This window comes from Musa acuminata, chromosome BXJ1-11 (genome assembly GCF_036884655.1).
Source record: "Musa acuminata AAA Group cultivar baxijiao chromosome BXJ1-11, Cavendish_Baxijiao_AAA, whole genome shotgun sequence".
In the NCBI taxonomy this organism is placed as follows: Eukaryota; Viridiplantae; Streptophyta; class Magnoliopsida; order Zingiberales; family Musaceae; genus Musa; species Musa acuminata.
Window position 1 is genome coordinate 32,146,017 of NC_088337.1, and position 22,610 is coordinate 32,168,626.

Consider the following 22,610-nt stretch of genomic DNA (forward strand, 5'->3'; position numbering starts at 1 on the left):
CTTGCGCCAAGAAAACCCCACCCCTTCGCTTCTGCACTCTTCTAATGGTTCCTCGCTTCAACGTGAGCGGGCCATTCCTAAGAGAAGAAACAGACGATACCGGAAGCAACAATAATCTTTGATTTTTGTGCTTTTCTTTAACCATCAAATTTGATGGTCAGCTCGTGTGTTAAGCTTATATGAGCCAAGAGAGTACGTTCGATGAGTTTTCTTGAATATTTAAATCAAAAAATATTTCGAAATAATAAAATATATGCTCATACGTATAAAAACTATATATTCATCTTAAATATTATTTTATATCTGATAAGATCATTTAATCTCGTATTGATCGAGGAGCACGAGAATCATATCTTTTAGAGCTCATATATTCCGAAAGAACAAAATCGTATGAGTTCGGAACGATAAAGTTATTGAGATTTTAAAAATGATGCCTAAGTTTGATTAGTCTAATAATATATAATATCTTAAAATTTAAGTTTGTTAGATTGTGGATCAAACCTATATATCCATCTCGTTTGACTCATTCAGAAGAAGATGATAATGTGAGAGACTATCTTACTCTCTTTCAATCTTTGTCTCTCACGACTATTCCATCCTACCTGTCTCCCTACCATCAAAATAATCAAAGATTTTGGACTGTGCATAACAGTTACTTGATTCCATGAAGGTGGCATTTTAGTACTCATACAACAGAGCAGCCATCTGCACATAAAAGCTACTGCCACTAGCCATGGAACCCAGTGAGATCACTGAACGAGTAGGCCTTCTGTTTAGCAACCCACAACTCAACTTCGATTGCCGATGGCTTCCCACAGTTGCACTGCGCATGCTACAGAAGGATGTGGATGGATTGGTTGTGCACAATATAAGTGTTTCGCCAGACCACACAACTTCCCCCTGACCTGATCAAAGTGTTTTACGGAGACACGCATACACACAAAAGACCTGATGAGGTTCTTAGCAGGCAATGGGATAAATACCATATGGAGGACTCGAAAGAAATGCACGTATATGGCCTCCTGCAAGCACTGGCTCTGTTAAGCGGCGAATTGATCTGTTAACAACCTTTCTCGATTAAAGGAGAGATGGCGGAAAACATACCATCATAAGCTACTCACTCACAAACCTCAGGACACTGATACAAATGGTGGTTGGCTGGCTGGTCCAAGAAAAAGAGAAAGCAAGGAACAGAATTCAGTGGGTCGGGTAATAGTTAGTATCCACCTGCAGTACCATCAAAAGCTGATGGCATCCCGTATGGCATTGCGGGGTTGGGCATGAAGTTGCTGTTGGGCTTGTTAGCTAAGCCGGCCTGGCCCTGCATCCCATCCCTGGCATACTGCTGCCACATGACCTGCTCCTGTAGCAGCAGCTGCCGTTTCTTCTCCGCGTCTGCTATCTGCACGAAGGGAGGCGGAGGGATGCTAAGCGACGCCGCGAATGGGTCCTGCCCAATGGTCTTCACGGTGCCATCAGGTGCAGGAAGGGCGAGCACGGGAGGGGTGCCGCCTCGTCCAGGCCCAGGCAAGGCCATACTGCTCGCGCTCCCTCCACTTGCCTGGGCGTTTACGTGTTGCCTCACCGCCCCTTGATCGTATATGCCGTTCAGTAGCAATGGATGGAAGCCTCCGCCTAATGTTGCCTTGTGCTTCGAGAGATTGCTGGCTGTCTCCACGAGCATCATCTCCCAGTCTGCTTTCCCTCTTTCGGCTGCAGGGTTTTGCCACGCGGAGGTCACTCCTGTCTCGCCATCGGATGATGGGAATGCTTCCCAGGAACCATCGGAGCCATTAGCTGCCACCGGGGCCTGGAAAAGAGCCAGTTCGAGATTGTCCACAGCGGACGCGCTATCATCTCTAAGATCCACCAGGTCGCCTTGCTGCTCGACAGGTTCCGCTGCGACCTTTGCTGGCTCCGGCGCCTCTTCCTCGTAATCGGGAGGCGCTGGAAGAGCTTTTATGCTGTTCATGGTTTCTTCGGGTTCTTCGTCCCTGGTCTCCGTGGGCGCAGCAGGGAGGGCCTCTCTAGGGGGGCTCCTCGTCCTCGTCGCTCTGTTCCTCGTGAACTCTTCCAGTAACTCCAGAAGCTTGTCGGTGATGCGCTCCACCTCTGGGTACTCCGACGACCTGGCTACTCCTGTGTCCTTGCACCAGGCATAGAAGACACAAAGTTCATCGATCAGCTTGGCGGCACGAGCGTAGGCCTCGAACGACTTGACGCAGTCATGGTAGTCCATGTCGAAGAAGCCGTCGAGAAGTATGGCTAATATCTCGGCTATGTCAGCATATAGCTGGAAGCTCTCACTGAGGAGAGGATAGAGCGCGACGAGGATAATCCTGCTGTGCTGTGCATTGCCTCTGGGGCGGCAGCCGAGGAAGCTATCGAGCACGTTCAGCAACTCGTGCATCCTCCCCAGAACACTCTCTGGCTTCATGCCCTTCAGCGGTGTCCGCGGCTTCTTGTCTTCCCTGTTCCGCCTTCCTCTGTACTCGCCATTGCCATTACCCGGAGAAGATGAGTATGAGGAGCTCACATAATTTCCGTAGGCATATGGATCTGGCAGCGGAGATCTCTGGTTACCACCGCCTCGCTTCGTTTCGTAACCCATCCATCCCAGGCGTCGATCCAGATAAAGAGCGTAGGTGCGGACGAACGTAGAATGGTCCCAGGAATTGGAGTGTGCCTCGTCGCAAAAATGGGACATGCAGAGGAGGCGGGCACCCCTGCGGTTGGCATAGAGAATCTCATGTTGGAACGCAGGATCCCCATCAGTGAGAAGACGATGGACGAGCATGAGCGCCTTGAGGGCCACGACCCAGTCGCGCGTTTTGGCGAGCCTCCTCGATACAGAAGCGACGCAGGCAATGACGTAACTGCCGGAGTAGGATGTCATGTTGAGGATCTCCCTCAGGTACTTCTCGTCGGCGGGCTCGTCGTCGTGACTCGTCGCCTTGACGATGGCCACATCGAGCTCAGGGGCCACGTTACTGGACATCATAGCCAGGCCAATGCTGGTCTGGTCTTTCACTGCCCCCAGAGCCTTCCTGATGCTGGGTGCCATTGTATGATCTGCAAATGCCAATCTCGTTCAGTATCAGAAACAGAAGGCCTAATCTGACTCACAAATCTCTCGAACAGAAGTGACAACAACTGGTAAGCAATACAAGTTGATGTTGCTATCTACGATTCATAACTATTCAGACCAGTTGTAATGTTGTCATTGGAACAAGGAACTTCCCATGTTAGAGATAAAGTGACATGTAGCAATTCATCATCATCATTATCCTCTACAAAAGATAAACTACGGGTTGAATTGATACAATTCAATTCATCATCATAAGAGATGTAGAGGAAGACTTAAAAATGACTTTGACTTTACATAAGAATTATAAATAAAATTTGATTCATTGTAACCCAAAAAAAATTTGTATATAGTCAATGCTGTATGGTTGAAACATCATAGATTATTATTGTATATCCTTAGGACTACGGTTTGAATTGTGGTTTGACATCGTTCAAATGCATGTTTTTGAAGTAATCAGCCCATGTTTGACTAAAAATGTGGTGCTTATAACACCATTAGCATGACGAATGTCATATGAACTACGGACAATTTGTCGAACAGTTAGAATTCGTCAAAAAGTCTATTCTAGATTAGTCATCGCATCAATTTGGCATTTTGAAGGAACGAAAAGCACATAAATTTCATGGATACGGCGCATCTACTTTTAGAGATACAACTGTGGACATTCAAACTGTGATGTGCTGATAACATAGCTTTGGAGTCCATGCAATTCGTCGAACACCTACAATGCATCTACAAGTTTATCCTAAATCATGGCATGCATCATCTCTTATCACAAGTCATTTGATTCGATTAAGATAGATAGTAAAATAAATCAGCAAGACTTGCGATCAACAGCGAATTGGACCGAGATCGGATTCAAAACCGATGTTCTGCTCGAGTATCTTCCTAGAATCTGATCTCAATCTTTATCTAGAAGATGGCCGGTGGAATCCAAACAAGGAGATCTGGATTTTAAAGCTTGCCAACTCGATCTTTGAAAGATGACGATAAACCAATCGAATCAAAAGAAGAGATGCAAGTCACCAAATCGAAACAACTGACCGGATCCTCCTCCGCCGGAGCTACTCGGACGCACCGATCTGCTTCCGGTCCAGCACTCCTTATAGGTCTCTCAGTCCTCGCCCTCGTTGTCTGCTGCTGACGAAGAAGAAGGAAAAGACTAAAGGAGAGGGCAAGAGAGAGAGGTTTCTCCTCTTTTCTCGCTTCCCTTCGTGTTGGATTGGAATCAAAGGGGATGGGGGCGGATCGGAACGAGAGATTTCGGCCGATAAATATCGAGAGGGAGAGAGAACGTTACGAGAAAGAGAGGGCCTTTTTTGATATTATTATCGTTATTACTTAACGCCCTTTATATATATATTTATTCTTACAAATTTGGAAATTACATAATTGCTTCTATATATTTGATATGATGTGATCCCCATATATCTTTTCCTTAATATCATCAACCCACATGGTAATAAAAATATTAGGACGGTTCTCTTTTTTTTTCGGATGATATTTCTTTTTATAATTTCTAAACAGTAATCTTAATTTCTAATATTTCAAAATTTATAAAACTATTATTTTTTCTTGTCTAAATCTTTAAAAAAAATTCATCAACTATTTATAATTTTTATATTAGTTTTTATCTAAAATATTATGATTGATAAAATATCATCGATCAATCGTCATTTAACATATGGCCTCTTCGCCTTTTTATGGATCTGTCCGCATGGACAATGGTCCAAGATAGATATAACTGCATGTTATGTCCTTCTCTTATTGCTTACGTGTAGCTAAAGCCAATAGTGATTATCATAGACGATTGAGGGTTATCTCATCGTTGAATATTTCATAAAATATTTAGTCCTCAGCTATAAAAACTCATTTTAGCGCAATAGTAAAAGATTATTTTTTACAGCTTATATTCACACGTAATTACATTGAGTTATTAACTTTGATGTAAGAGGGATCGAATTAGAAAGCCTCTCATAATCTTGGTCTTCATGCAAGTTACACTTTATGAGCTCAATATTCTTACCTCGAAGGCATCTTAGACAATTTTATGTATATAGGTCTGAATCATATTAGGCTTATTGAAACATCAATGACATCTTCTCGTAACAAAATAAAGTGTAACTTTAATAAAAATTTGTTAGATTTGAATGAGAAAATACATGATGATTTTCTAAAGATATTTTTAGAATTTTTAAAATAGGAGTGACTGTTTTAAAATTATGAAAAATGGGCATCATTAGAAAAAAAACAAAAAAAAAGAAAATTTCTAGCAATCACCCAAAATATTATAATGAGGATAGATTGATTGAAAAATATATAAATAGCTAAAATACTTTTAGTATTAATGTGAGTTGATATAAATGTTAATATACATTAGAACGGCACACATTTTGAATGTGACTGTCTTATATAGAACATAACATTATTTACAATGTAAAGCCAATCCAAACAATTAAGAATTTTAGAATTTGCAGATTTATATTAGTTTAAAAAATAAAAATAATAATCCATGCAATCAATCTCAAATAATTTAAACATGTTATTGTCAGTTTGAAATAATAAATTAAAAGTTTCTTCTTTGTTTACGTTTTTTCTGCGTGAGTGACTGCTACACTTTTTTTTGTTTTGTGTGCTGATGTCGAGATAGAGAATGCATTCTTAGTTCTAAAGTAATATATATATACATATATATATATATATATATATATATATATATATACATATATATATATACATATACATATGTATATATACATATACATATGTATATATACATATACATATGTATATATACATATACATATGTATATATACATATACATATGTATATATATATGTATATATATATATATACATATATATATATACATATATATATATACATACATATATATATATACATATACATATATATATATACATATATATATATACATATACATATACATATACATATATATATATGTATATATATATGTATATATATATGTATATGTATATGTATATATATATGTATATGTATATGTATATATATATGTATATGTATATATATATATATGTATGTATATATATATATATGTATATATATATATATGTATATATATATATATATATATATATATATATATATATATATATATATATATATATATATATATATATATATATATATATATATATATATATATATACTTTTTTGTGTTTTTCTTTTGTGGGAATTCAAATCCTTCCATATTCAAAATTTTAAATTATAAAAAATATGCTACCTAGATTGATTAGTAAAGATCTTATTAAATCATTACAAACAAGTGGAACCAAATATCCATCTTACCATTTTTTTTTTGTAAAAATATTAATTATAAATTTAAATCAAATTGCTTAAAACACCATATATGGTTTCCAAAATTATGAATGATACATGAAAGTCGATATGACTCAGTCATGTAGATATATGTCACGTTAGTATCAATGGAAATAAAAAAATATTCTATAAATTAAAAATGATTGAGAGTATTTTTCTAATTGTAAGCACTGAATAGAATATACTTTGTATATATAAAAAGATGTATTCTACTAATTTTAACATTAAAAGAATCAAATAGAGAACGCATTTGATGCCGATCAATCCTTACATAATTCAATTCTAAAAACCATCTCTTCAACCAAAATACATATGAATGATATATCTATTTTGAGCAAAAGCATTTGAAGTATCCAATATGACCTTCTTAGCTAATAACATATTTATGCACCTGATGCATTCAACTTGAGCAAAAGCATAGTGGCTTCATTTGCCGAATTATTTTCATGTATTGAATGAGCCCCTAATATTATTAGAAAGCTACAAAATCAGTTGTTTAGATCTATCATATCATATTACATTAATGTTAGTCTTGATTAGTTTCACCTAGGCTCACCCATTGCACTAGTATACTTTTTTTGGGGGGAGAGAGGGTTCTCTACCAAATGGAAAAGTAGGTAATACAAGCTAATTAGTTCTTTTTGTAAGGCTCAATATTGGTAAAAACAACTCAATAAGTGAGCTGACTGATGAAACTTTATGAATTTGACAACCATAGTATATTTGTTTTCCTTTTGTTTTAGATACTTCTTCAAATCCTTTTTAGATACTCAATTGACAGTGGCAACACTGGATGATGAGATGAGGCTTTTCCCAACAAAGGTAAAAACCAAAAATGGAATAGTTGACTCATAGCAAATTGTCAAAAATGACAAACCTACATTGTCACCCATGGAAAAGTTGACCATGGTTTGACTTGTCTTCTAAATTGTGCTCCTGTCTCCGGCTACTTGTGTGCCTCCACCTTGAAACATCTGATCTTAACATGGGATACTCTTTCTCATAAAAAATAGCCACTGTATGTGCTCCAAGAATCCGTGAAGCATAGCAAGTGTGTGGTGAGAACTTCAGATGAATCCAAGCATCAGAAATGTAACGAAGGATATGGAAACCGCAGCAAAGAGTTGATGATGATTGCCATCGGCGTGCAGTCGATATGGAAACTGCAGCAAGGTGGTGAAATGATGAGTCGTGGTCATCTTCTTTCTCCAGAATACATGCAGTCGGAGTCCATCAGTTGTGCGGAGGGGGTTGAGGAAGCATCAGCGTGGCGAGGAATGGCACCACGAGAACTGCTCCTGTAATGGAATCCCGAGTCTACATCATGACATGCCTTTAGATGAACTCTCGGGCGGAGGAACTGATATGATCTTAACCGAACCAGTGCTACTATGTTGGTCGTCGACTCATTCAAACACCACATGGCGAATCAATCGTCGAGTACTTCCTTTTCCTTTTTCCCCCGTCTTGAATTCCCTGCAACTTTTGCTTTTCTGAGACCAGCCAGATCTCGCAGCAGATGCAACCACAGGTCGCTTTGGACGCAAAGGGAATAGGCGATGAACAGCGAGTATGTGTGTGTGCAATGGCAAAGCGTTTGCTCTCCGTCTGCTCCTGTCTTTTCCATCTCCAGAGTGATCATGACTCCATGGAAATCCACTCGACCTTTAGACTCGCCAACACCAAGTATATGAATTGCATCATAGCATTATAATATGAATCACATGAGGTGCATGAGATATGGAAATTTGATTCCCACAACCGATAGGTGTTAGTTTGGCAAGTCCCATAGTCCCACATTGGGAAAATCAGACTTGTTGTCTCGTCTTGGAACTATAAATAAGGGCCTGAGCTTTGATGTTAGACACACCACGAGAAGTACCACAGACACCACGAGAAGTACCACAGACACCACAAGAAGTACAGCAGGCATCACAAGAAAACCTGCTTATGGTTTGAAGTCTTCTTGTTTAGGAAGCTGAAGGTATTTTATGGCCTAGGAACATTTCCTAAGGCATTTGTAAGTGTCCTTTCCTAAGGCATTTGTAAGTGTCCCTCTTTTATAGTAGTAATTTGCTCCTCTTTCTTCCGTGGATGTAGGTCAAAGTCAATTGACCGAACCACGTATATCTGGTGTTATGGTGTTTTGTTTGTTCTTGTCGCTTTATTCTTTCCGCTTTATTATCTTGTTGTGTTACCAAAATTATCCTTTGGTAAATATCCTGGGGCTAGCTCTAACAAACTGGTATCAGAGCCTGGTTCTGGGATCTTTTGGCAACAATGACAATATCAAAGATCGTTGTAGAGAAATTCGATAGAAATGTCAACTTCGGCATGTGGCAACTCAAGATGGAGGCCATTCTGGTTCAAGACGGAGTTGATTTGGCACTTCAGGGTGCTGAGAACATTCCAGATGGTACGTCAAAAGAAGATCTTGCGGGTATGGATAAGAAGGCCCGATCCAGCATCATTCTAAATCTCTCTGATGAGGTTTTACGGGAGGTAGCTACGGAGACTACGGCTAAGAGCATGTGGGACAAACTTAAAGCCTTGTACATGAAGAGGACAGTGGAGAATCGTCTCTACTTGAAGCAGAGTCTGTATATGCTTCGGATGGTTGAAGGTACATCTATACTCTCGCATCTTGATAAGTTTGATTCTTTGGTTATGGATTTAGAGAATATAGATGCAAAAATTGATGATGAGGATAAGGCTTTGTTGCTCTTGTGTTCTCTTCCCCAATCTTTTAAGCATTTCCGTGATACTTTGATTTATGGAAAAGAAACAGTTTCGTATCAGGAAATTAAATCTGCACTAAAATCTAAGGAGCAAATAGACAGAGATATCACTGGGGAAAGTAAAGGAAATCAGGCTGAGGGTCTGGTTGTCAGGGATAAAATGGATAAAAGAGAATTTGACAGTAGTAGATCTAAATCTAGATCTAAATCCAGACATAGAAATTTGGAATGCAGATATTGTCATAAAATGGGGCACATTAAATCTGATTGCTTTAAATTGAAAAATAAATTAAAGCAAAAGGAAAAATTTGTTGAGAAAACTATTGAATCCGCTGAAGCTAGTGTAGCTTCTGATGAGAATTTTGGAAATATTTTCTTTGCTACTGATGACAGGACAAAGTCTAAAAATGAATGGATTTTAGATTCAGGTTGTTCTTATCACATGTGTCCCAATAGGGATTTGTTTTCCACATATGAATCTTGTAATGGTGGAATTGTTTTGATGGGCAATAATGCCGCATGTGATGTTGTTGGTAGAGGAACAATCCGAATTAAAATGAATGATGGTATTGTGAGGACGCTCACTAATGTTAGACATGTTCCTGATTTGAAAAAGAATCTCATCTCTTTAGGCACCCTAGAGGCCCTTGGGTGTAAATACACAGCTGAAGGTGGAGTTATGAAAGTTTCTAGAAGTGCCCTTATTGTTATGAAAGCTTGTAGGTCTGGTAGCTTGTATATTCTGCAGGGAACTACTGTCACAGGTTCAGTTGCAGTTTCGTCATCATCATTGTCTGATTCTGACATCACCAAATTATGACATATACGTCATATGAGAAATATTCGACCACCACAAAGGTATGCAAATTTGGTTGCATATGCTTTGTCTGTTGCAGAAGAAACAAGTGAAGTTGGTGAGCCTACTTCCTATTCAGATGCAGTTTCTTGTGATAATTCCGCTAAGTGGTTGATTGCTGAGGGAAAAGTCCTTGTTCAGAAAATTCATACGAAGGACAATCCAGTTGATATGCTTATGAAGCCTCTTCCGGTTTACAAGTTCAAGCAGTGCTTGGACTTGGTTGGTGTTCATTGTTGGTGATTGCCCGTTGGGGCTTTTATGAAGAAGGTGGAGCAAGTTTTGTTGGGACATGCCAAGGTGGAGATTTGTTAGTTTGGCAAGTCCCATAGTCCCACATTGGGAAAATCAGACTTGTTGTCTCGTCTTAGAACTATAAATAAGGGCCTGAGCTTTGATGTTAGACACACCACGAGAAGTACCACAGACACCACGAGAAGTACCACAGACACCACGAGAAGTACCACAGACACCACAAGAAGTACAGCAGGCATCACAAGAAAACCTGCTTATGGTTTGAAGTCTTCTTGTTTAGGAAGCTGAAGGTGTTTTATGGCCTAGGAACATTTCCTAAGGCATTTGTAAGTGTCCCTCTTTTATAGTAGTAATTTGCTCCTCTTTCTTCCGTGGATGTAGGTCAAAGTCAATTGACCGAACCACGTATATCTGGTGTTCTGGTGTTTTGTTTGTTCTTGTCGCTTTATTCTTTCCGCTTTATTATCTTGTTGTGTTACCAAAATTATCCTTTGGTAAATATCCTGGGGCTAGCTCTAACAATAGAGAATACTACTAATCGTCCCGAGTGTCTGAATTGGAAGCATCTGTGTCAGGGCTTGTGAAAACTATATTGTTGGTGTAGGCCAGTGGGGGATGATGCAAATGAGGCCAACCATGCATCATTCCGGTAAACAATGGAAAAGCTCACGCATCCCATCAGCTCCCACACCCTGTGCAATCAATCACACCGTGTGGGCTCCGTCCGAGCAACCCCAACATTCCAAGATTCCACCATCAAATCAAACAATGACAGCAGAGCTGTCCTAGGAGTCGATTGATATCCACTTGTCTACCTCTTCTTCTCCTCTCCTTTCTTCACCTCAGCACACACAAAATCTAGAGTTCTGTAGCACTAATTGGTACTGTCATTCACGGAAAATCCTTGTCATCTTCCTCTTGGATTGGCCATCGTAAAGTTGGCGGTGGGTAGAGTCATTAAAGTTAAGCCGGAAGAGTGGTGTGTGTGGGTCTCTGTTTGAGGAGTATTGCCTCTGCATACCGTGCCTTGGCGTAATCAAACTCAAAAGGTGTATTCATGGCGAAGGCTGTCTCTTTCAGCATCATTTTCTCAGTGTCCGGGTGCGGTTTAAGACGAAGCTGGGTTTATTGACTCGAGAATACTTGGAGGACTTCTCATGGTGGCGGCCTCTTCGCCCTCCACCACCACCACCACTAGTAAAGCTAAAGCTGCCCTCTCGTCTTTGCTCTCCCTCTCTCTCTCTCTCTCTCTCTCTCTCTCTCTTTCTTACACACATATGTATGGCATTAGGATTGCTGGCCAAACCAGACAATTAAGGCTTGCACTGTTGACATACATTGTCATGCACAGAATTCCGAGCTCCCACACAGTGCACACCTCTACTGTGGATTGCACTTCTCGTGCTTGCCCTTGTGGTGCTTTTGCGACCTTGGCTTTCTCCATTCGCTCACACCAACACACTGTCTCTCTTAGGTTTCCACTTCTACCATCTGACAACCAAAACCCAGGGAGGCTTCTCTCTTTTCTCTCTTTTCCTTTTATTTGTACATCGCCTCAGACTCCCTTTATTCTCTTAAGGGCTACGAAGAGGAGGGGGAGACCGCCTTGATCTTCGGGAAAGCAACGAGAACCCAGATTCCCTGAGGCATGCACCCCTTAAGCTAAAAGGACATGGATCTTTCGGCCATTTCACCCTTACACCTTCCTTTACCTCGCATTTCCTCCTCCTCTCTCTCTCCATCTCTCTCTCTCTCCCTCCTTCTCGTTTTCCATCGTTTCAGTGCATGACTGCGTGCTCTTCCACTCTTATCACTAACGAATTCTTGGTGGGATGCATGGATTTTAGTGAGATCTTGGCTTCTTCAGCTTTGTTCTATACCACAATCCTACATACATCAATATGTGTGACGCTGAGGAGTGCAAAAAAGGAGGAAGAGAGAGAGAGAGAGAGAGAGAGAGAGAGAGAGAGAGAGGGGATAAATAGTTGTGACGTGTTCGAGGAAGAACACAAATCAAATCCAACACCACACTGCGAAAAATAAAGTTCATGTCTCTCTGTCTCCCATCTGCATGCGTGCAGATGTTCATGGATCCATGTATGAATGAGAATACACATCAATGCATTGACATACTCGAAACATTAATATGAATATATATATATATATATATATATATATATATATCCATCATAAGATCACACATGTGAGAACCTATCATTTGCTGATACATAGCACTTATGACCACTGATTAATCCATTGAAATGCAGAAGTTAAATGGACAAATTCCTTGTATGGAACGATTGAGGTTGTCAAGCTTACAGTGGATGGCAATGCATGGGAAGACATGAATACACATGGATTCCTGCATGGAATGTTGGTCAAAAGCTGTTCTACTTGGCTATATCTCAAAAGGTGAGAACTAATGCTTCATAAGAGCTTTAATCTGAATGGAATCACACAGAAGTGCAGCAAAAGGCTTCAATTGGAAACACTGCCGCTTTAAGCGATATAATAGATCTAGAAGTTGAAGAAGATGAGAGCTTCTCAATGGAATTTTCTTGGTTGTGGAGATCGATCATCCAGGTGTTGAAGTTCATGAACAAAAGCATTGTCATGAGTTTACATGTAACTTCATTTTCCGTATCGACTTCTAGCAATGACATATATCATGGCATCTCTGTGCAAAATGAAGTATTATTGTCCATGCCAACTCAGGATCGAAAAGCTTCAACACTTCATGCATTAAGATTCTATAAGCGGAGTGTAAGATACAACAGCACATTAATTAGAGAACATGAGGAACAACACCAATCCAAATAATCTGAAACAAGAAACCTACCTACCATTGCTAGAGCTTCTTTTACAGAGGTTTTGCTAACAGATGCATGCCATCCACCATATCACAAGTTAAACCGGTTTTTAGTACTCTACTGCTTCATCTTCTTCCTCCTCCAGTAGGTCTTCTTGAAGCCATTGCAAAAAAACTAAGCTTCCACGTTATAGAACCATCAGTGCAGAGGACATCGCATTAGAATATGTTGCTAGATGAAGAGTTGAATCCGGAGAGATCTGTCATCCATCCTCCGGTGCTACTGCTGCTGCCTCCGCCGCTCCAGAATTGGTCGTTGCGAGAAACACCAAGATACGGTCTCGGAAAACCAAGCAGCTGTTGGCTGTCATCCATCTTCACCGAAGCCAGTTGGGTGATGAGTCCGGAATTGGTCGGTTTTGTTTGAGCTTGCCCTGTCGATGAACCACCGATGAACCCACCACCATCACCGACGAAAGAGAATAGCCCGGAAGCCGGTGTTGGCGCAGGTGCCGGCGGCTGTGGGAGGTCCAGTCCGCCTATCAGAGAAAACTGCTGCATTTGCTGAAGCCTCAGGTTCTCCATCCCGACGCCGCCGCCTGGGGCGCTGCTGCCGCTGCCACCCAGCTGGTAGTCCAACGTTTCCACGGGTTGGATGCCTGAGAAGCTCACACCAAAGTTGGTCGCTGCGAAGTCGGGAAGCGGGTGCAACGAGGCCATGAACGGCAGCTGCGAAGCGAGCAGCGTGGTGGATGCGATTGCACCACCTACGCCCGACGACGTGGCCGTGGAAGACGAGGAGGAGGCACCGGTCTGGGTGGTGGTATTCGAGGACTTCGAGGAGCTACCACCGGCGGTGGACTTGGTCCTCTTGTTGCGCCGGCAACCGCCGCCGACGGGGACGTTTCGGAGGGCCCCCCCTCGCGTCCAGTAACGCCGGCATGTCTTGCAGAAATGGCGCGGTTGCGACAAGGAGTAGTTGTTGAAGTAGCAGAACTTGGTGTTTGTGGAGTCGCAACGCGGGCACTTGAGCCCGGGCTCCGGCTGCGGTATCTTTGCCAGCCGTGCTCGGTCCGCCATCGACCCAGGCCTCATCAGGCCAGCCATACCACCGTCAGGGCGCGGCGCTGCCAATCCTGGTGGAAGCTGGGAAGCCTCACCGCCACCGCGGCCGCTGTTTCCCTGCTGGTGAGCCTGTTGCTGCGGCAACGAACAAGCAGAAAACAGAAAGAAAGGGATAAAGCACCAAATCGGAGCCACCGGTGTATTCAAGCAGAGATCTCGAAGCAAAAGGATGAGGATTTTTGGGCTCTTTCGTTATACCTTTTGGACATGGAAGGCGTCGGAGGAAAAGATGAGACAAGGAAGATGAGAGCTCACCTGGTTCCAATTAGGTGGATCAAGAAACACAGGAACTGATGGGAAAACCATGGTTGCACTCCGTTCCTCCACCACACCTTCTTCCTTGGCGATCTATTTCTCTTTTGTCAAAAGGTTGATGGGCTTAAGAAGTGGTGGAGGGAGTTGCAGAGAGCACAAAGGAGGAAGGGAAGGGAAGAGAGATAGAGAAAAGGAGAGAGAAAGGAAAAGGAAGGGTCTTATTTCTCTCCTGAGTGGCTTATATATTATAATTGTCATGGTTGTGTCTGGTTGGTAGAGAGAGATTCTTAGCCTTTAAGCTTTTAGGGTGATGGCATATGCAGGAAGGGAGAAGGAGGGAAGTGGTGGCCGCTTCATGCATGACAAAGGTAAGGTAGAAATGAGATGAGAGGGCTACATCCTCACTGTAAAAGAATATAATGGAGAGACAGATGGCTATTCTACATGTTCTAAAGAGAGAAAAAGGTGGGAGGGGAGGGGGAGGGGGAGGGGATTAAAGCTTGTTCTGTCCCTGGTAGTAGTATCTGTAGGCAGAAGATAAATGAAGATGCAGGAGTCTTAAAGCTTGACATGTATATGTGTGCGTCTCCACATGTCATGTGGGTGTCGACAGCACCACAGTGTAGATGATTGACATGCAGTCGATGATGTGTTCCATTTATTCCACCGTACATGATGGATTGCTTGAGTGATGAGCACTTCAACCTTCTCCGTCTGTCTCATTAAAGTGGATGGTTTTAGGGTTATCTTCCACTATGCACATTCTATTCATCCTCTTGCTCGTGCTATGATCGATCCTTTTTGTTGGTTCCAATTGTATAAGCTCAATAAGAGATAGTGATTAAATGACATGGAGAAGCATAAGAGGCGTGGATTCTTAACTCATTTAGTTTTTAATCAATTTTTAATATCCTACGCAAGTTATACGACGAATATCCTGTGACAATATTTTTTCTAATTTATTATTTTTTATTTATTAATAAATAAATTAGTGATGTCGATATCGAACTCACTTATTTTTTTGATAATAATATATTTTTTTTCTAACGAATTAATATTATATCATTACCTATAAATTTATAAGTCTCTCTTAATACAAAGTGTATTTGAATAAGAAGACGATCAAAGAAAATAAGAATGATAAGAACTAAAATAAGCTAAGTAGGAAGGAAAATATGACTATTTGATGTTTTCTTTCCTTTTGTTTGGTTTTATTATAATTATAATGGGTTAGTGAAATCATAAGAGTCGAGGATCTTTGACTTCTATTGTGTGCATGTAATAAACCTTCTAAGATTCGTACATCCCATGATGTGATCGTATGTACCACATCATACATCCTCCGCCCACAATGCATGCCTTATCCATAGTGATACCCAATTATGTGATCATACTAAAGAATTGGGTGATGTTCCATTGGGTAGATATAAAAAAACAATTTATTGTTCTTTTGTATTAGTAACGATAATTATTTCATTCTCAATTTCATTTTTACCGGACAAATTATCCTACGTTACCGATCTGTACAAATTGGAAAGACGTGTGAGACGATTCCGCACAACGGTGGGCCCCACGCCGCAATTATGGGGCGGGCCCACGTTATGATCCAACCAAGTGATGGCGCCGCGTCCCCGCGGGGCCCGTGCCGGGGTACGTACGTGCTGCGGAAGTAGTGGGTCGGCGGATGGGGTCCACCAAACGGAGGGCCAAGATGCACGGGAAAGCACCCCCGACTCCTACGGGCTGACCCGCACGTGTCAGGATCTTACGGTGATGATGAGGTACATGTAGATTTGTGCACCAAGCAATCTCATCCGTCGGATTCCATTTTCGTGTACCGGTGGATTTCTAAACCTAATTCAAAATCTATTTGGAGCTTATTATTATTTCAGAAATTATCGTGATATATATTTAAGCAAACTAAAATATTAGATAGAATCTTTGAGTGATTTATCTAAAAAAAAACTCTTTTTTCTTTCTTTCCCAAATAATATCTTTATTTTTTCTCGAAAATATCATATCTTTAGCCTATCGTCACCATCCTCATTCTCGCCTTTGCCTCTTCTTCGATACCCCTATCTCAAAGGTAACGTCTCCATTGTGTTGCCTCATTTCACGCCCATCACCTTCCATCATACTCACTTATAATCATGAAGTCCTGTTCGTCATCTTTGTATTTTTTCATTTTTTCTTATGCTGTCTTTGTCTTTATTCTTGTTTATGGGATAAAACCAATTGAAGTGATAAGCGAGGAAAATAGTCAACGCTAACGATATGAAGGCGACAATGAGAAAATATTTTTTTTTGTAATTATAGAAATTAGAGATATTATCTTAAAAAATATATGCTATATGATAAAAAAAACAAAAAAGAGCTTTTTTTAAAATGAAAATCACCCTTATATTTATTATTTTCATATAATAAAAAACCATATAAATCTTTGGTGGATTATGTTAAATTTTTTATAATTTAAATTCAATTTGTATTTTTTTTTCATATAATTTGAAACCCAAATCCATCTTATTTAGGCTTCGACGGGCGGGAATGCAGCTAACGCTAGTAGCGTCATCGTTCATCCGCTTACCAGACGAAACAACATATTACAGTGGACGCGATCGGGAAGAGCGAGTCGACGCATCATCTCCTCTGCTTCTCCGACATATGACCCGGAGAAACCCTAGACCACAGATCTCCGGAGCAGAGCTGTGATGGCGGGATTCCTTTCCAAGCTGAGACGGATCCACCACTCGGTCTACACTGGACCCTCTTGCTCGGATGGTAATCTCGATCTCTCGCCTTCATCCTTGTCAAATTTCTCATTGAATGAATTGGTGTCTCAAAGATTATATAAAAAGAGTCGCTTTCTTCTTCTTCTTTTTCGTTAGAGGTTTGGGGAGAACCTGGTGTCAGCGACCATTACCATAGCTTGGATCAAGATTGAAGTCCTTTTGAACCTTTGATTTCTTATGAAGCACCGGCGAGAAGGCTTTTCTTTTAGGGGAAGAACTTCACTTTTCCCCCTTCTTGAGAGACACGGACTCATGTTCTTGTAATTGGTAAAATAGATTTGGTTATCGGTACTCATAAAGACCGATTGTTGTTAGTATTATTACTGAGATAGGATAAATGCCAGAAGAGCTTCTTCCCATGCTTATTCCTCTCGTCTCCTGACACATGGTAAAATGCTTATTTCTCTTGCCTTATGCACTACATTGTCCATGCCTTATATTGAGGTAGGTAATTATTCTCTGGTTTCTTATAATTAAGAACAAACATGTTACACTGGAATCTTGGAAGAGACAAAGGGCTAGATGGATTAAACAAGCTGATTTTGTCCCAAATAGAAATAAACATAAATCTCAAGTACACAGCGAGAGGACTTATGCTCTCTGTGTGATCCCTATGCTATAATATGCGTTCTAGGCCATAAATCTCATGTGGGTTAGTGCTTTTCATCCAATTTTGGTATTGGATTTTATTGTTGATCCTGCAGCTTGTTCTAAGGTGATTGTTTTGTGATCTTCAAATCATACATTCCATAGGGGACTTCGGATATTCATGCATACAAAAACCACATGATTTTAGCACGTTGTACCATGGACAAAAATTTTAGATTGACTCCACTGCTCATTGGAAATAGTTGTTTATGTATGATTGTCCCCCAACTTTCACCTTAAGAAACTGATGGATTTGTTTTCCTTTTTACCAATTTTCTACAATTATTGTCATGAGACACGAATACTCAGAGTCTATTGGATAGGTATGCTTGGCCAACCAATATCGAGGTCAAGTTACGTGAGTGAGTAGGAGTAGGCACTCATGTTATTTTCTGCATTCAATTTTTGTTTTAGATATTTGAGGGTGCAGTAAGTGTCAAAATTTTATGAAGATGAGAAAAGTGATGGAATGATCGAAAGCATTTGGGATGAGAAATTCAAATTTTGAACTGATGAAACACACACCTTGTGGAAGAGTTTGCCAATATCATGATTATCAACTTTTTCGGATATGTAAATTCATTTTACTTTTGAGGTTGCTATTGCTGTGTAACCGAATTCCAAAATTTGATTATATTTTCTAACATATTGATTTTCTTTAGACATGATACAGAAACAATATGCTGCTACTTTAGTTCAGTCATATTTATCACGCTTAGCACAATGCAAATTCTACTTCACTTGACTGGCACTACGTTGTTCTTAAGCATATCAATAACACTAGTTTTCTTGAGCGTAAGTATTAGATTGTTCCGTTCAGTCTACTATAGCCACTGAACTAAACATTTTCTCCTGTACCATTCTCTTTACAGATCATTAGGTGTTCTTTCTTCTGTAAGCAAGAGGCACTTGGCTTTGCACCTTTCGGTTATTATGGTTTAGGTATGAAGTTTCCAGTTAGATATGATGTGTCAATCCCTGCCCCTGCTACACTTACATGATATATTTATTTGTTATTTACAATGTCCAGGTACAGCACCTTTCAGTTACTGTGCCCCATTGGCATCACAAGTGAGGTTGCCGAATGCATTGCCTCACATCAAGGTACTCAAAACATGGGAATCAATTTACCTGTTTCAAGTATGTTTGTATCTTATGTCAATTTTAAATGTTTTCTACCTTTGAAATCAATACTTATTGTGTCACATCAAGATACTTAAAACATGGGAATGAACATAACTTTATAAGTCCTTTTAACTTTAGAATCAATATTCCTTGGTCATTTTTTGTACATGATCAAAGTTTGAGAAGTTATTGTATTAGGATACCCAACACATGGGTGCTGCTTGGTTTAAAGTAAAAGCTGATTACCTGTAATGCCAAATTTCTGTAGGGTTTATCCTAAAGCTAGACACATAAAATAATATTGATAGATCAGTAGTTCTCTGGCAACTGACGTATACAGTGGAACCCCCAGCACCAAGTTTTAGTTTTTCTTGCCTTGTTGATTTTATATGCGTGGAAAAAAGATAAGAATCTTCTAGTTATTGATAGATTGTCAAATTGCAAGAATGGAATTCATAATAGGGGGCCTACTCTTGTGTTAAATAGGACTCTGTTGATTACCCTTTAGTCTCACACTGACCTCTACTCTCCTTGATTCTCACTTTAGTGGTTGTTATCAATCTTCCTGTTGGTCTGTTCCACATAGCTTGTTCGCATTAGAAAAAGGCTAATTATGATAGGTTATACTATATGTAAATATGACACAAACACACACACATGGAAAATCACAGACTTTAATGCTTTCAAATAGTATATCCTATTGTGTGTCATCAGAAGTAAGAAAAAATTGAAACAGAGAAGTTCTAGTAAATGAGGTCAATGTTGTAAAATTTACAAATAGCTATACAGGAAAAACTTTGTTTCAAAAGCTTCTTATCACTCCCTTTTTTTGCTGGAACAGAGTGCTCTGACATTAAACAATATGCATAAGACAATGACTTTATTTCACTAGATATGTGAGTGTTCACATGACAGTGTAACTTCTGTCACTAGTGCATTACTGATGAGGCTTTTTCTATTTCTTTCTTCTTCTCGGGACATCTGGAGGTTTGAGAATGATCATCAGGGTTACAATTTTAACCAATTTCTGTACATGTTAAATGGTTTTTTGCTTTTTGGTTAGTGCAGGTATTGCCATTTGGCTAGCTTCAGTAACACAAGGTTTCCACTCTTCTTTTTGCTGAAGAATTGCTGCATTACTCCTGCTTGCCTTGAGTAATTCTGAAACTCCCATCTTTTTCCCCCCAGAATATAGTACATTCCCGTGCCATATTTAAAAGTTTGGCATAATTTTAGACTGAAATTTTGGCTAGTAACGGACAGGAAAGAAGTACTGCTTGGTGTTCATCTGATAGGATTCTTGCTGCTTCCAGTTAGTGTGCTATCCAAGGGAAGTAAAGCTGATTGGAAGATAAGGATTTGTCGGTTCACTGGCTCAATCTCATCACTGAGGACTGAGACAAAGTTGGTGGTGGCCAAGCATTTCTGTGGGCACTCTGTGTGTGGAGCTCCCACCCCCATGCTCCGCACCTTCCTGGTAATAGAGATGCGAGGTCATGGTCATCATACGTCTAGACTCTTGCAAGCCACATACAAAAGCAAGATAGTTATGTGGGGGAGCTCCACATTCACAGTCGAAACTAATCATGCACGGGCCCAGAAAAGTATCTGCAGAGACGTATTTGATTCTTCCTCTTCTGTTTGGTTTGCGACCTGCTCTGCTCATCAGGATCAGTAGATAACTGTACATGAGTGTCAGATGGCATATGCACTCGGAATATTCATCTTCATTAGCATATAGGTATGAGTCAGTATCTCGATTACTTTTTAGTGGTATAATTCAATGGTTGCAACGTTCTCATCCACATATTTATTTGGCTCTACGTTTCAGAAGCCCAGGACATGAAACACAGACGCTGCATGTAAATAATGGAAGAAGTCTGCATCCAAATGTGCAACAACAGAGGGCAAAAAGGCAAGTGGTCCAGCAAGAAGCTTGTCAAGACTTCAAGTTCAACTTGTCTTTCCCTTCTGTATGCTTCAGCTGGTGGTATCTCAACTTTATGTTCTCCAAACCAACTCGGTGAGATACCAATATGATCCATCATAAGACTTATCTAATAATAAACATCTTAATGATTATATTGACTTCCTCGTAACCATAAGCAATGTCATCCGTCAATTCATAGCATTACAAAGTGCACCAGACTATAAAGGAAAAGGACTCTGTTTCTGTTCCCTTCCATGTGTTGCCTGGTGCCTGCCCATAGTTTAGAATCCTTGGATCTAATATGGAGATACAGTCCAAATGAGATGATGTGGAACAAGTGGTCGTAGCCTTTATTTTTTACCACTCTAAGTCAGTAGTCTCCTTCTAAACAATGACTTAAGGATAGGCTTTTAGTTTCTTCCCTTCTGGGGATGTTGATATTCTTACATTGCACCTTTATTCATGGTCATTTTCTTGAATGCTGTGACTATTGACTTGTTTGGGGATGAACTGCATCCATGGATCTCACTGTGAGGAGTTGTTGGCTCTGCTTTTGAACTGTCAAAGCTGATATCCAACATGGAGAGTGCAATAGATATAGATCGACTGGCTCTGAATAGCCTACAGATTCTAGACCGGGTATCAATTATTGAAAAGTGCACCAATGATTCATGAAGCTTTTTCCGGGGTGGATAATAATTTCAACTACTCAACAGTGATTGATTGATCACACCATCATCAGTAAGCTTTTTTGCAATCTTTCACTGAAGGGTCTCTACAGACCCATATATATTTTTTTTCACTAGTGTTGTAGTTCCCAGCATGTTCAATTTCCTGGGAATACCAGATGACTTTTGATTCCTGTTTTCTGAATTATTCTTGTGTCTCTGAAACTCTGTGGAGATCTTATGAATTCATCACTTCTTAAACCTGTCCAAAGTAGCTATGCTACTGATGGTCTTTTATACATGCTGTTACATGAAGAACATTCAACTCTGTTGATTTCTAGTTCTCATAAACTTAGATGCCCACAGAATTATGATTATGCCATAAAATTGTAGCATTATAGTGAATATGTTAATCATAGATTTCTCATTTAAGGTGCTGAGCCTTTGCTTCAACTTTGAACTTGCAGATTTTGTTGGATTAAAAGTAAGCTGATGTGTGCCCTTACAACCATTGCTTGCACTAGTTATCAAACTGCTTGTTGCATCCAAAAATATTCTTTGGTAGGTACAGAAGCACAACTTTGAGACACCAAAGGTTGCTTACTGCATGCAGCTTATCTACTTCGCAGTTTTCAGCTTATATAAGCAGCTGGAGAAGTTGGAATAGCACTACAGGCATCTTAATATTCTACTCTTGTCTTAGACTGAGAGGACTGGTTCTCTATTCTATTTGGAAATATCTTATAATTTCTATCAATAATGTTTAAATACCAAGGTTTTTGTTTTTATTTTATTTTCAATTTGTGAATCTCCCTTGGTGTTGTGTTGTGTTAAATCATTTATTTTCTTTTATGAATGACTAAGAACCATGTGAGTCAGATACGATACGAGTATTTAAATACATAAAATATTTTTTTTCAACATCAAATTAATCCTAATTTAATCATCAGAGAAAATTCA

General features: G+C 40.0%; 2 protein-coding genes and 1 long non-coding RNA gene across 4 annotated transcripts; 1 reads left to right on the forward strand and 2 right to left on the reverse strand.

Moving 5' to 3' along the window:
- Window positions 1–1,052: 1,052 nt before the first annotated feature.
- Window positions 1,053–4,401, reverse strand: LOC103972308 (putative clathrin assembly protein At2g25430). The gene is made up of 2 exons (XM_009386606.3): window positions 4,133–4,401; window positions 1,053–3,072 (listed from the first exon to the last, which is right to left on the reverse strand). Exon 2 carries the CDS (start codon window positions 3,062–3,064, stop codon window positions 1,217–1,219), a length of 1,848 nt encoding a protein of 615 aa, XP_009384881.2. The 5' UTR covers window positions 3,065–3,072; window positions 4,133–4,401; the 3' UTR covers window positions 1,053–1,216.
- An 8,615-nt stretch (window positions 4,402–13,016) lies between these two features.
- On the reverse strand, window positions 13,017–14,922 carry LOC103972309 (dof zinc finger protein DOF5.1-like). 2 transcript variants are annotated; one of them, XM_018820378.2, is made up of 2 exons: window positions 14,491–14,922; window positions 13,017–14,304 (listed from the first exon to the last, which is right to left on the reverse strand). In XM_018820378.2, exons 1-2 carry the CDS (start codon window positions 14,539–14,541, stop codon window positions 13,330–13,332), a joined length of 1,026 nt encoding a protein of 341 aa, XP_018675923.2. In that variant the 5' UTR covers window positions 14,542–14,922; the 3' UTR covers window positions 13,017–13,329. The 2 variants fall into 2 exon arrangements, with proteins under 2 accessions (XP_018675923.2, XP_009384882.2); XM_009386607.3 differs by having other exon boundaries at window positions 13,017–14,310; window positions 14,491–14,917.
- Window positions 14,923–17,055: 2,133 nt separating this feature from the next.
- Window positions 17,056–22,418, forward strand: LOC135597738 (uncharacterized). The gene is made up of 7 exons (XR_010481393.1): window positions 17,056–17,268; window positions 17,376–18,869; window positions 18,958–19,031; window positions 20,121–20,207; window positions 20,366–20,793; window positions 20,884–21,075; window positions 22,118–22,418. It is a non-coding gene; the product is annotated as an uncharacterized LOC135597738 (long non-coding RNA).
- The last annotated feature ends 192 nt before the right edge of the window (window positions 22,419–22,610 follow it).